This window comes from Malaya genurostris, chromosome 3, assembly GCF_030247185.1.
Source record: "Malaya genurostris strain Urasoe2022 chromosome 3, Malgen_1.1, whole genome shotgun sequence".
NCBI classification, from domain to species: Eukaryota; Metazoa; Arthropoda; class Insecta; order Diptera; family Culicidae; genus Malaya; species Malaya genurostris.
In genome coordinates this window covers 181913973-181929456 of record NC_080572.1, presented here as the reverse complement: position 1 = coordinate 181929456, position 15484 = coordinate 181913973, and the positions used below count along the sequence as shown (strand labels likewise).

The following is a 15484-nucleotide window of genomic DNA, read 5'->3' as shown; positions in this document are numbered from 1 at the left end:
GGCCCTAGATCCTTAACCTGCACATTCTTTCGTCGATCGACCACCAAGCGATCAAGCGCCTCTGCATTTCAACCAAAGCCATTCCCAGCTCGCGTGCTCTGGTAAATGGTATGAGCACCTCTAAACGTTCGCTCCTTAGATCCTGTCCAACACACTTCCTGCAGCATTGCGATGCCGAACCCACGGTCCTTCAGTCGATCGGCGAGTATGCGGGTGCTCCCAATGAAGTTGAGAGATCGGGGGCTGGGGTCCACTAGGAGATTGATAGTACCTATTAGCTCTCTCCGGACTGTACCAGCCTAGATGCCGTGTGGAATCCGGCGGAAAAAAAATGAACCAAGAATAGATCCACTGGGTTCCTGCTTCCATGTCGTAAAAGGCGACAATTGCAGGAGTTTCTTTTTCCTTTCAGTTATCAGATATTTTCAATGTTTTACTTCTGATTACTCTATTTTACTAAATCATCTCTTTATTCAACCTATCAATTTCCGTCTAGCTTCGTAGAAAAGTTTTATTAGGAATGATTTCTTCTTCCATGTTATTGATTGTCTTTCAGGATTATAAAATGAATGATAAAAATCAACCATTGCGCAAATCCGTTTATATTACAAAGTTAATAACAGAGATGACATGTATCGGTATATTGAATACATAGTAAAAAATAGGTAAAACACTTGATATTAATATTTCAAACAGTAAATTAATATTTTTCTCGGTAGCCGGCTGCCCAGATCAACTAATATAACCAATTAATAATTTTAATAAATAATTAAAATAATAATGCGGAAATAATAAAGAATCAAGACGCGTGTGAAATCTGTTGATCTTTGTTTGGTGATTTAAAATGATTTTATAATAACTGTTTAGAATATTTCAATGCAATGAATCAACTTTTTTGTCTAAATCCTATTCGCTCGTTTATTTTGTATCACGTAGTTTCATTTATAAAAACGTGCTTAATCCACCTAGCAGTGAGATGATACCTTTTTTTTTTTATCAATCCGAATGTGTTTTTTTGCATGACTAAAAAAAACGCGAAAGGTAGATGCATAAACGAGTGACTGCATACTCGACAGCCGGCTGTCCGGAGTTTTGTCAATTTCGGAGATTGACTGTTTCGTGCATTATATTGCCAGCACAAAGTAACACATAAAACGATAATACTTTAAAACATTCTTGGTAGCCGGCTACCCAGAGCAATAAACACATGATAACATTATTAAAACATTTACTAATAAAGTATCCTCTCCTGTGATGCATGTGGGAATGCAGAGGATTCCTCGGTTCTTAGTAGCAACATGCATCGAACTGACAATCCTTTCCCTCCCAAGTAGATCTGCATTCGGACGTGGCCGGCGTCGGTATTGATCAGCATGCATGGTTCAATACAGTTTGCACAGTGTGAAACAATGTGTTATTCCCAAACATGTTACTTCAAAAAATCATTTTGCAATCTCAATTGGTCCAGATCAATAACGGAGTAGCAACACACGGGCGGCCGATGAAGTTGAGAGATCGGCAGTTCCGGCATCATGACATAAAAAAGTGGATTAGAACAGATTTTTCACATAACATTGACAGTACTTCGATATTCCACTTAATTCTCAAGCAAGTGTTCTGCGAATAGATATGTCATACAGTCGTTTGGAACACCTCAAATGAAAATTATCCGTGTTTTTGTCACGTTGCTTGTCACTCTCGCGACAAGGAAATCATCGACATTTTCAAGATCCATTCGACGTTGTTCTTCACAAATCACGCATTTATGTAACCGGTTTAAGACTAGGTCTTTTTTTTATCTACTAATAACACAATGTTGACCGAATACTCTGTCCATTTTTTTGCAGATACTCGCTATAGCAGTGGCAGCAACGTCAGCAACTCTGCCAGCTCTCGTGGCACCAAAGACTACCGTTCGGCGACCGGTGGGACCACCGGTACTGGCGGTGGTACACTTGGAACCACTCAATCTGCAACCACTTCTGCCGTTGGTGGGGTCACCGGTGGATCCTCAACTGTTGCTGCTGTCGTATCTGCTAGTGGAGCGGGAATTACAGTAGCTTCCTCCGCAGGTGCCGGTCACCGAGGAGACACTAACAACAATAACAACTACGGCAGTAACAACAGCCTGAAGGCTCCCAGCGCCGGTAGTGGCAGAACAGCAAGGCCACATCAGTTGAAGGATTACGTCCAGCCACAGCAGGGACCGCGCAGTCCCAAATGATGACGCTTAATTTGGATTTAAAAGCCCGCGTTGTTTCATTGTTTGCGAGGTTTGTAGTGCAACGAAAGCGAAATGTGGTGGTTATCAGTCGTGTTGCAAGTTTTGCTTCGTGTGTACTAACACGGCAGCACTTTGTAAGCTGGCAGAGAGATATTCAGAACTTTTGTTATTTTTTTTGTGTTAAGTCAGACGAACTGTGTTTGGAAGAAGACAAGTTTCAATCATTTATTAGCGGAAACAATACTGGATTTTCCCACGGATAAATGGGTTTCAGAAAGAGTGAATTTGATCGGTAGAGGAAATGGGAAATTTTCCTTGAAAGTGATTTGTTACTATTACTATTATTAATACTACAACTATTACTATTACTACGGTTAGAGTTAGCGATCTCATGCAAGCACTGTCGGACAGCTGGAACAGTTTGGGTCCGAGAGCCATACGAACAAGCGATGGTAACGATTGCGACTTGATTCGTGGTTTACTTTATTCATTATTATGACAATTTTTAGGTGTAGATTACAGGAAAGAAGGAATTTCCATTGTTTATTGGCGAAGGATGCGTTCGGATAAAAACGAGAGAAAAATAACTGCAAATGTATAATCTATTAGTTGAAAGCTTGTTGGTCCGGTTTTGTTTGTGTATATACGGCGTAAGATACCATGTTAGTGTCGTGATATTTGCCCTATTTTTAGTGTCCTTTGCCTGCTTGCAACATTTGGACTTCTTTCAAGATGCTGTATGTGAGTGTTAGCCATAAATAGATTTGCGATATTCAAGCTTTCATCATTACAACCACCGGCAAGTGTTTGGTATATTGAATTTAGCTAAACTGAAATACGAAATAATACTATAATAAAACATTTGCTGGCGCAAATCTGTTTAAGCTCTCACCAATGATTGCTCAATAACGACCATTCTAGGAGGCAACCGATCGACTATACTATTACTTATAAACTGTAATGATTACATTGCTGGCAGTGGGTCTATCTCACTTCTGTCTACTGCCGAAAGTTCAGCATCATCATCAAATCCCTGTCATTCTTTTCAACCGAGGTTCGCCCAAGTTTGTTTTCAAAATTAAAACCAAACATGTTATCGTTACTTTGAACTTAAATATTAGAAAAAAATATAACTAAAAAAACAACCTAGTCTTCTATTGTTTATATCTGCAAAAAAAGGAAACAAAAAAACCTCTATTTAGTCTTTTGTTTGTTTTTCTATATATCTATATTTTATTTTTAACTGATTTATTTAGACGTTATCGAGAACACACGAGAAAAGAAAACGTTGCATACAGTGAAAATGAAGAAGAGCAAGTAAAAGTAAAATCCTACCCCTTTTCCTTGAACGTCTTACTTTTTGTTATTTGTTACTAGTTATACTTATATTTTTAAATGACCGTAATTCTGAACTGCGGTGTAGGATTCGTGCATACGAACCAATTAATTTCGTTTTATACTGACGGATACGCGTGCGTCGCGGGCTTTAGCAAATGTGCTTTTATCGATGTGCGCGTGTACGATGCAAACAATATCAACTAAAACTGCGTGTATGAGTTCGAAGGATGTGTGAGTGTATGCGTTGCGTGTAAGAACTGAGTGAAATAATCTATTATGGAACTTTTGTTTTTAGCTTTGAACCCACATACTGAGTGTTGCGAGATAAGAAAATAATAATAATAAAATAAACGTGGTAATTTATTAGAATAACAAATTAATTTTCGTTCACTGGAGCGAAAAACCAACTAGAAAAAGGGATATTTAAATTTGGGAAAATCGATACAATGCGAGTAATTGGAATTTTGTATGAGCCACGAATTACAGTTGTACGCAACGATTACCAAGATTCAATGGACAAACAACGACACTACTTAGAAGTTGGGTGGTTTGGTGGTAAATTCTACATCATTTAATATTCAAAAAACATAAACAACAAAAGAAACAATTTTTTCATCTATCAGGGATCGTTCCATCGACCAGCCCCGCCCTAAAGCAATGTTTACATCAAATGGATTTCATACATTACAGAAATACATTCAATTTCTTGAAAATGGCAATTAATCTACCCGTATTTAGTTTATGTGCTTTAGTTTTGTTTAAATAATTACCATTCTCCGGTCTTACCAATACTCCAGTTTGCATCCAATGTCCTATTTCTTACCAATCGTATCGATACCTTCAGCCTTCGTAACCAGCGAATTACACCCTTTGGGATATAGTGTGATAATGCACACATCGGAATATTTTTCCTATAGACGGTCCTACATGAAAGATTATTTATACTCAAACAGTTACTCTTATAAAAAATGCTAATCCATGAATAATACAAACAATGTTATAGACGGTTTTTATTCAAACAAATTAAAGGTTTTTTTAATACACTTGAACCGAAATACTTGACCTATTTTTTTTATTAATTTCGCATTTCAAATGAGTTGAAACCTAATTCGCACCCTCTCATTCTATTACTGACTCAAAAGGCGACAGCACCCAGTGTACGCCAGCATTCTATGAACACCTCGATTCTGTATTTCGATCGAATTGGCAATTTCCATTCCGTAGTTCGATCGATTGATTTTTATGGAAATCTCGAATTAGAACAAAGCTCAAAACCCATCGAGAATAATGTAGTAGATATTTGGAGTATCGTTTGCCTAGAATCCTCAAGGAAAAATAAATATCGTTACAGAACAGTAAGAATATCAGATAATCTAGATAGTAGCCTTGGAGGAACTCATTCAATGCCCAATACTATTTCCTGCGCAACCATTTTTTAGTTAATATGCAGAAAAAAATGATGATATCCTCACTGTACATTTTGCTAAGACCGTCGTCACAACGTAACGATTCGACACATTTTGATCGAAAGTAATCTTTCTTATTCATTTTGTTCGATACAGAATATTCTCGTTAAGGTTCCATGCTATTCAATCCATATCCATATGTCCAAGTTTATTAACCATATCCATATAAAAAGGCGAATTTTTGTTTGTACTTCTCCACACAAGTACAAAAAAAATGCATCAAATAAAAACAAAAAATTGTGATTTTACAGATTTTATAATAAAAAAATTTATTGGTCTTTATTTCGATCAACTCTTATATTAAATAATCTCCCTATTCTGTATTTCGATCGCATCGGATTATTCCGATTGAATGCGAGATTTCGCTTTCTGTGTATCGATCGAGCTCGATTCACATTCGATCGAAATATTCCAATTCGACCGAAGTACAGAATAGGGATGAATGTTCTGTTTAATGGATTCAAGCCAAACGACCTCCTGAGTGTCAAAAAGACAGACACCATCATAATCGATACCGATTTTTAGTTTAAAGCCTGGCTTCAAACATACTGTTTAATAGCAGTTAGGTTAGAAACTGATTCAGTTCCTATTTCAAGAGTTATAAGAATCGGAACTAGAGAGTTCAGCGCCTTTAAACTCAAGTCGTGTGACTAACTAACTTTTTTTGCCAAAAATCGATTTTATTCATGAATCATTTCAACGCTTCTTTTACTTTTCGATGCTGTTCTTGTAGAATGATTTGTTTTTTGTCTCAAAAATTCTTACCGGTCAGTAGTTTTTGGAATCAGCGAAGAGCCAGTAGTCATTTGGGGCCAAATCTGGACTACATGGTGGGTGATTACGTTAAATTTAACCATCGTTGTCATCGACTATTGAATCGGTGTATTGTCTTAGTGAAACAGTTTTCCTGCGACTTCTGAGGCCGTCTTTCCTTGATTTTTTGACTTCAAACGATCTAGCAACGCTATTCGCTATTGATTGTTTTTTTTTTCACAAGATAGTCGATAAAGATTATACTATGTGTCTCCCAAAATACTGCATATATTCCTGACTGATTGCTGTGCCATTAGATGCTTTGGACGTTGTTCACCGGCTACAGTCCTCTCAGATGATGATCGTTTTGATTCCGGAGTGAAGTGATGGATCCATGTTTCATCCATTGTCACATATCGACGCAAAAAATTTGATTTATTACTTGTAAATATGGCCCAAGACCGCTCTGAAACGCGGCACATAACTCCTTAGTTAATCAAATTATTGGTATATTATATTCATATATAACAAAAATGGTTCTATTTATGAATTTTTTGTATATAAATACATAACAAAAATTGTGTAATTGAGGCTTAAGGGCTGAGGACAGTACCGTAAAGTGGTAGGTTTTTTGCTATTTTCCCGTTTCAAATTAAATTTTCTTGGAAACGGTGCAGAATATAGAAAAACCCACCTGACACTGTCTTCGAAATTAAGTTGAGAATATTTTGTGAAATTTTCAGAATGATTCATTGAGTTTAGCGGTCGTGTTGTATTTTTTTCTGACTGAAGAACTGCTGAAAATTAGAACGCTCGGAAATGCATACCTCTGCTTGTTCATCGAATATCTCGGCTTTGAAGGCTTGTATCATAAATCTACCGTGACAAAGTCTAGATAATTTAGTTTAGATGCGATTAGTACATAAAAACATATATGTTATCGCGATAAAAATAAAGTCTTGTATTTTTCTGTGAAACAAAGTCAGTTTCAATGCATCCACCATTTTTTTTTTCGCTTTGGTTTCCTGATAGCATTCTGAGAAAGGAGAGAGAAATAAAATTGGCTCGACAAGGCTGCCAAACACACATACATTCAATCTTTGTGAAAGTTGAATATTTTTTCATTGTTCATTGGAATCCATGTAATGTGATAAAACTTCTCATCAAAATAATACAATGTATGCTGGCAACCCGGTACAGTTTGCTCATATACGAGAGAGTACAAGAGAAATACGATGCGCAAAGGGAATTGAGTGAGCCACGTGGTCGATTTAAAACTCAACACGTGGCCCTCTGTCTTCAGATCTTTAATACTTGAATTTAGCCTATTATATTTATTCATTATTTCGTTTACTATTGAAAGTAAAGTATTGATATATACTTTACTCTATTTAAGACAGAAGATGCAGATTTTCCTAATGTATTCTCATATTTAGTATTTATGGTATGGTTCAAAGTATGGTTGTCATTGTATTTTGTGTGATAACACTTACTTTTGATCGTTACGGTAACGCACGCAAGTCATGTTTGTAACGGTTTATTTACAGTTGCTCGACGACTATGAGCGATCAATTTATATACGATACACTCGAGATAATCCCATTCTGAAACAAGTCGGAACTTGTTCTCCGAAAACAAGATAGCATTTAAATAATTACATTGTAATTTCCTTGCTGTTCCGGTGTCTACTTCTTCCGATATTTTTTGTAGTTTCGTTTTTTCAAATTTAAACAGCGAAATAAAAGTACACGATCCCACTAACAGAAAACAATGGCACCTGTTGCTGCAAATGGTTATCACGTCTTTCAGATTCGACTCTAGAAATGTAACCTGAAAAAAAGTTCTTTCATTATATTTAGAGCTTAAAAAACGAATTCTAACATCATATTTAGAGTATGACTTACAATTGAAATTGAGTAACTAGTACTCAAACTCTGAGTACCTTTTTTATAAGCGTGTATACTTCATTAAAATTCATATGGATTTGACAATGATAGCGCCATCTGTGCGTCAGTCACACGACATATTGAGTGATATGATAGATGTTGATATCACCTTCACTCGATTGTTTTGACCGAAACAATAACTATCAGACCATGCGCTTCGACACTCAACGGACTGACTGATTTTGTAAACGTGTGCGTACTTCTATCACCTATCGTCGTGGCTCAGTTTGATACAGGAACAAGGCTGAATGTAAAATTTGAACAAGGATAAATGCGTGGAGCACATCCTGTTTATTTGTTTTCACGACGAATTGTTAGGATAACTCAATTTACGAACAATTGAATAATAGCAAAACCAGTGGTAAAGCGAAGAAAGCAAATGAGGATATGGAAAAGCTCTAGTTGTTATATATATATAATGAAATTAAATGTAAAAAAATCTAAACGATTAAATCTATACACAACAAAACGAAACGACAAAACATAGGAATATAGTAGGAGTAATAAATTAATAAATTTCAGGAGAAGCGTAGATTCCAAAAATTGCAGCGGAAAATCGTAAAATATGTTGAAACCGAGAAGTGGCTAAGAAGGAGGAGTATTATTAAGTGATTACGATCTCCCGATTTTTTTTCTGAACGCAACTAAATTTGAGGAGATCAAATATTTGGTTTTCAATATTTTTTTTTTCTTTTAGATTACATCGATCGACAAGACAAAGTTTTATACAAACAAGTGTACTAGATGTTTGAAATAGAAGAGCGACTTGCGGGACTAAAAAAAACTCTGCTGAAAATATGATTATCTGGAACGCGTATCTCACTTTCGATTATAACAAAAAAAAACAAATAAAATCGTAAACGTCAAACGTTTAATAATATTCTCGCATAAATTAGAATGTTGCACAGAATCGTTTTTATAAATGTACGCCTGTTTATATAGAACTTTGATGCACTGTTTATTTTCTCTTAGTTATTTTTGTTCGATGGATAGTTAAAAGTGTATGTGGAAAACCGGAAAATGCCTAGTCTTGTGGAATCAGCTTTCTCAATTACTTATTAGCGATCCCGATTTCATACATTTTTATCAAATTATTTGAATCAAACGTACGAATACCATATTCTCAATTTAAATATTATAATTACTTATCATTCAACGAAGAAACTCGTTTCCTTCTCCGATTTCCGAAAGGTATGCAATTGAAGAGAGCGACGGTGAAAAGTAGGAGCAAAAATCCCAGAATGTACTGCCAATGCAAAACTAGAAGGAAAAAAAATCGTATAAGAGACAGAGAAACCAGTAATGTTTAGGAAATGAGCGTTGATTAATTCGTTTTGTTTTTTTTTCAATCATGTGCGTCAAGAAGCAGCAAACTGTTTATTATTTAAAGTAAAAATGGGCTGGGAAACACAGGAAAGCAATCTCTTTTACTAGCGAAGGCGATGAGGTGAACTAACTCGGCAGAGTTTCATGTTGGGCCAATTTTTCATAGAAGAATGAAACGCCGGACCGGAAACCCCATTTATTGTGAGGTGTGCGCAAGGAAGTTTGCTGCTAGCAAGTGGATGTAGGGAAACTAAATAAAGGAAAAATTACCAATTGCTAACTATTTTTAAGGAAGACATTAATTTGTTTGTTTTTATTTTGCTAGGAGTTATAAACGAAAGAATTATAGACGTTTGCGGAAGCAAACATCCGAAAACGAAACGAACTGTTCGGGTGTTTTGCATTCGGATCCGTTGTTGGGGCGAGATTTTGAGGAATAACAAATGTGGGATAATTATCTTATTGGTAAATAACATGTGAAAATACACACTGTAATCAATAGTAGGTTAGCTATGTAAAGTAATATTTAAAAAAAGATATCTACATAATGACTAAAAGATATATGAAAGTGTATATTAAGATATAATAATTGTAAATTCAAAGTTGATTGAAACTAAATACTAGTGAACCTAGTAGGGCGTGGAAGGAAAATGGTTAAAGCGTTTGCATAGAAACATGCACGTAAGCATCGAGAAATTGAGAAATATGAGACACACACTTATCTTTAAAATTTAATTAAAGTAAATCAAAAAGTATATTAATTAAACTAAAAGATAAGCGTAAATGAAAAAAAAAAACAAAGAAACCTATTGATTGAATACACAAACCTTGTTGTAAAGTGAAACTAAATAAAAATAAAAAATGAAAAAATCCAAAAAATATAGAAAAATATAAGACGCAAAAAAGCAACAAAAAGAGACCACAGACAACAAAACACGGTTATTGTCAATGCTGATCCGGAACGCCCTTTTCGTCCTCCTTTCAAAGTATATTAGAATGGTAATACCACTAGTATCGCTTTTCAGTAATCAATCCCATGTAGCGATTCTCCAAGTAGCCCCTATCGGCAATGGCACAGCTCTGTCTATGAATATTAATTAATAACACATCACTCAATCACCCTTATTCTGAATAACGACGTATTGTTTTTACGATCGTATTTCATTTGTATTCCCAATAACGCTAGCAAAATTAAAGGTAGCTAGGATTCGATCGAAAAATCAATACGTCGTTATTCAGAATAAGTCGTGAAAAACACCTTTTTGCCAAAAATCAATTTATTCATCATTGTAATCTCCTTTAAGAGCAATAGAATCATTCCAACACTTCTCTTGCTTCTCGATGTCGTTCTTCTATAAGGATTTGTTTTTTTTTGTCTCAAAATCTTTTTAAGATCAGCGAAGAGCCAGTAGTCACAGGGGGCCAGATCTGAACTATACGGTGGATGAGGAAGCAATTCGAAGTAAAATTCGTTCAACTTCAATTTAATCATCGTTGGCCTCGACTGGTGAATCGGTGCATTGTCTTGGTGCAACATTGGGTTTTCCTTCGATATATGATATGAGTTCGCTTTTCCTTGATTTTTGAATTCAAACAATCTAATAACGTCATGTAATTTTCGCTGTTGATTGTTTTTCCTTTCTCAAAATAGTCGATAAAAATATCAATTCGAAATATTCCGATCAATTGTTCGAGTTGGGTGTGAACTCGAATATCATTTGTTCGAGGTGTTCAATTTTCGAACATTACTCGATCGGTTTGCGTACGTATTACTTCTGTTCGGTTTAGAATCGTTCTAATTTGTTTATACAAGTGTGACGGTTTCGTTTACTAAGAAATGAATAATATAATTAACATAGAACGTGTAAGTAGTGTTGACAGCTTTGATGGTTTGTGTTCGAAATTCTGTTCTCTTTCTGGTTAGACATTTTGATAAACGCTTTGCTCTGTCATGAAGATACACCTTTTGAGCACATGCTTGATTTTTTTCATTCCTGTATGAAATTCAGGAAAATAGTTATTGACAATAAAACGCGGAGAAAAAAATCTGCCATTTATAAATTTCATGTAAAATCAAACATAATTCTATATTGTTTCATTGCTTACGATACGTACTGATCGATTCAACCAAATAACATGGGTGAATCTAACAAAGATGACTGATTGATACTACCAGAATATCTATGTTGAATCAACCAACAAATCAACAGTCTCTAATTTGAAAAATAAATTTTCGAAAATTTAATACAGTTGATTTGAAAATATTCTTGCAAAAACAAATGGTTATAGATTACTGAATGAAACAGCGATTTAGTTGAAAATAAAATATTTTAGTCAAAGTTAATTTCTTTTTTCTTTGAAAAACAAATTTAATTTTTTTTTGAAAATTTATTCAATAAATAAACTTCAGCACATATTCATCTGCTTACTGTTCTTTAAAATGTCTATTTGTGCCAAGAGCTTCGATGTAGCGATGTAGTGACGAAGGAATTAATACCTTGAATCTTCTGCTACAGTTGTACACTGTGCAGATATATACTTCGACCGGTTCATGGAATCGGCGTAGGTGACTAAAAATCAGTAGAGGACAGCTCGTTTCCGATGGACAAAATTCATCGAAACAAGTGAACCTCGTGCTTACTGAAGTTTACGCAGATTCGCAGCTAGTGGAACGACATGAGGTCTACTATTATCATCTTACTTACTTATGTGTCCTGCGCACCGGCAGTGGTGTAAAGGGCCAACGAGAAAGATTTCCACCCTGGGCGATTGTTTGCCTTCACCTTGACCTGAGCCCAGGTCAAATTCTGTTCGACTCGCTTAAATTTCTTGTTTCGGCTCCGCCGCCATGAGCCCCTAGGTCTTCCTCTGCTGCGATGTCCAGCTGGATTCCAGTCCAGCGTTTGCTTGCAGATTTCCTTTCCGCTTTTTCGAAGTGAGTGTCCGACCGATCGCCACTTACGTTCCCGAATTTCAGTCAATATCGGCTTTTGATGACAACGACGATGGAGCTCGGCATTCGAAATCCAATTGTCAGGCCACCAGGTACGAATTATGTACCGCAGACATCGGTTGATGAACACCTGCAACTTAAGCGTGCTTTCAGCTGATATACCCCAGGTTTCGCTGGCGTACAACAGTACAGATTTCACGTTTGTGTTGAAAATTCGGATCTTCGTGCGTAGACGAATCTGATTTGATCTCCAGATATTTCGTAGACTCGCACCTTGCTTTCTTAATCCGCGCGCCTATGTCGCTCTTGGTCCCACCGTCTGACGCTATCTGACTGCCAAGATATTGATAGCTTTCAACTTTATCCATTACCTGACCAGCTACCGTAAAGTTGGATGGATTGGCCGCGTTGACATCCAACGATTTAGTCTTGCTGACGTTGATGTTGAGACCCGCCGCTGAGGAGCGCTCGACGAGATCGTTGAGCTTACTCTGCATGCCAGAGCACCGTTGCGATGCTAGAACAACGTCATCTGCCAAATCAAGGTCGTTGAGATGCTCCATAGTGATAGGCTGCCAAAGCAGCCCACGGTTTTGTACACGGTCAATGGCACCAACTATTATCTCATCTCACGATGAGGAACAGTATCGGTGATAGAATACATCCATGCATCACTCCAGCGACTACCCGAATAGGATCAGACAAGGCTCCATTATGCAGTACTCTACACGTGAAAGCCTCATACTGCGCTTCGACGAGGTTGACGATTTTATTTGGCATTCCCTTGCGCCTTAGAGCGCCCCACAGGCTTTCGTGATTGAGTCGGTCGAAGGCTTTTTTGTAGTCAATGAAGACCAAGTAAAGGGACTCTTGAAATTCATTGACCTGCTCCAGAATAATACAAAGCGTAACAATATGGTCCACACAGCATCTTCCGGCACGGAATGCTGCCTGCTGCCGTCGGAGAGTCACATCGATCTTCTGCTGTATCCGGTTGAGGATAACTTTACACAGAACTTGGAGAACAATACAAAGTAACATGATACCTCTCCAATTGTCGCATACAGTTGAGTCCCCCTTCTTCGGGACCTTCACTAAGACGCGTCCAGTCGACCGGGAATGTCGCGGTGTCGCAGATATTTCGAAATAGTTGATGCAACATTTGAGCAGATAGCGTGGGGTCAGCTTTGAGCATATCCGCTGATATGCGATCGACCCCAGGAGTCTTGTTGGATTTCATGCTTTGGATGGCGGCTTTGATCTCCGGTAAAGATGGCCTCGGAGCTGACACGAGAGATGCGTCGCACTCTTGGCGGCTCATGCCGAGATGTTGATGGCTGATTGACCGTCGAAACTTTAGGAAGTTGTTCGAAGTGTTCCAACCAACGTTTTAACTGGTCAATGGGGTAGGTTAGCAGCTGACCAACCACGTCCGCGTCGTGAGATATCATGGAGGAGACGGATATCGCCGGTTGTTGCGGCCTTCTCACCTTCATCGGCCAGGGAGTCCACCCACGCTCGCTTATCCCGCCTACACGAGCGCTTTACTTCCTTTGAGAGGGCCGAATACTTTTGGCGGGCTTGGCGCTTCGCTTCTCTGGTTCTCGCTCGATCTATCGCGGCTTTTGCGTCTCTCCGTTCTTCGATTTTTTGCCAGGTATCATCCGTAATCCATTCCTTCCTCCGGGCGCGCAGTTCACCCAGGTTGTTTTGGCAGGTCTCTGTAAAGGCATTCTTGAACGCCATAAACTGTTCCTCTACGCTGCCACCTTCAGGAATACCCGCAGCTCTTGTCTTCAGTTCTTCCACGAATGACCTCTTAACTGCTGGGTCTTCTAATCGGCGTGTGTTGAATCGTCGCCCGAGCCTCTCCTCCTGTCGCATGACCCGCGCAATACGTAGGCGAATCTCTCCGATGAGAAGGTGGTGGTCAGACGCGATGTCGGCACTGCGTTTATTCCGGACGTCAAGAAGGCTCCATCTCCATTTCCGGCTGATGCAGATATGGTCGATTTGATTTTCAGTATGTCCATCGCGGGAAACCCACGTGGCTTTATGCGTTGGGCGATGAGGGAAGTGCGAGCCCCCGACCACCATGTCGTAATTGCCACAAAATTCTGCAAACAGCTCACCGATGTCGCTCATATCTCCAAGACCATGGCGCCCCATGACACGCTCATAGTCTACGTTGTCGGAGCCGATCTTCGCATTGAAGTCACCGGTGTAGATCTTGATCTCACCCTTTGGAATTTTATCCACGACGGCATCCAGTTTACTGTAAAAATTCTCCTTATATAGTAGCTCGGCAGCATCGGTTGGCGCATAACATTGGATTATGGTTAGGTTCCGGACCCGCGTTCTAAATCTGGCAACGATTATTCTCTCTTTGATAAGTTCCCACTTGATGTGCGCCGCATTTGCTTGGGCGCTAAGTAGGAAACCTCCAAACTCCACGGTGATGGGGAGCATTTTCACCTCGTAGTACCTGTCCCGACGGTAGCTTGTGTTCTCACAAGTTTGACCAACGGGCTTCACTTAGTCCCAGGATTTCGAGCTTCATGCGTCGAGCCTCACTGACAAGTTGTGCCAATTTACCCTGTTGGGCTAGCGTTAGTACATTCCATGTTCCAATTCTTGTCCGTTGTTTTGCGCTAAAAGTCGTTGCCGTTGAATCAGTTCGTAATCTTTCTCTATTGGTTTCTGTAACAATTCTTGATTTTCGGAGACAGTAGGTGGTTAGCCTAAGGTCCCCTATCCTTGGGATGGGGCTCCCATCTTAGATATAGCTTCCGAGGAATAGTATTTCTTATTCAGCCGCTGGATACCAGCCGTCCCTAACGTGGGAAACAGACGTTCGCATTGCAAGGGGGTTTCGATAAGCTGACGCTTTTAAGGCGGCGTCTACTCCCCTTGTCAAGGGGGTGTACGGATGCTTGTGACATTTCGGGATGCTTCTACAGTTGCCAGCTGCATGAAACCGTCACATGCTATCCCTCCCCCGCTGCTTGCCCGGGACTGCTATTGCAGTTAGCCTCCATATCTGGAAGCCGTTCCACTATCCGCAACCTGTTGACCCGCTTGGTTGCTTGCATCCTGGCCACCCCTGCAAATTGTCATCAACTGACTAAAGGTCAGGACCAAGTACTATTATTATCAGCGGGATGAAATTCATCCAGGCACTCCACTCGAATGTACTCGATGTCAGACGCCATAATGAAATATTACACACACACAAAACATAAAATGGAGTGTAGTACACACGAAAAATTTTAAGAATAAATTGAAGTCTAATAATAACCGACATTCATAGTTGAATTAACCTCATATATGTTTGTTTTTATCGGAAACTATTTTGGTTCCAAACCTGTAGTTATATTAACTATAATCAAGTGACTTTGAAAATATATTAGTTTGAATTTAATATCACAACTTCACAACAATATTGTATGCCAGTTTTAATCATGCGTTTCGGTTAATT

General features: G+C 38.5%; 3 protein-coding genes across 6 annotated transcripts in view; 1 reads left to right on the top strand and 2 right to left on the bottom strand.

The window, feature by feature from the left end:
• Nucleotides 1–9987, top strand: part of LOC131438753 (la-related protein Larp4B) — an 80943-nt gene extending 70956 nt beyond the window's left edge. For 3 of the 4 annotated variants that reach the window (XM_058608991.1, XM_058608993.1, XM_058608992.1), the window contains one exon: nucleotides 1848–9987. In XM_058608991.1, coding sequence (XP_058464974.1) covers nucleotides 1848–2224 — 377 coding nt within the window. In that variant the 3' untranslated portion in view covers nucleotides 2225–9987. The remainder of the gene's footprint in view (nucleotides 1–1847) is intronic. The other variant, XR_009230983.1, reaches the window with a different exon arrangement.
• A 1771-nt stretch (nucleotides 9988–11758) lies between these two features.
• LOC131434127 (uncharacterized) lies at nucleotides 11759–12569 on the bottom strand. Its single transcript, XM_058600771.1, has 2 exons — nucleotides 12280–12569; nucleotides 11759–12179 (listed from the first exon to the last, which is right to left on the bottom strand). The coding sequence occupies exons 1-2, from the start codon at nucleotides 12567–12569 to the stop codon at nucleotides 11759–11761; spliced, it is 711 nt and encodes a 236-aa protein (XP_058456754.1).
• Nucleotides 12570–13404: 835 nt separating this feature from the next.
• Nucleotides 13405–14475, bottom strand: LOC131434126 (craniofacial development protein 2-like). Its single transcript, XM_058600770.1, has one exon. It carries the CDS (start codon nucleotides 14473–14475, stop codon nucleotides 13405–13407), a length of 1071 nt encoding a protein of 356 aa, XP_058456753.1.
• Between the last annotated feature and the right edge of the window lie 1009 nt (nucleotides 14476–15484).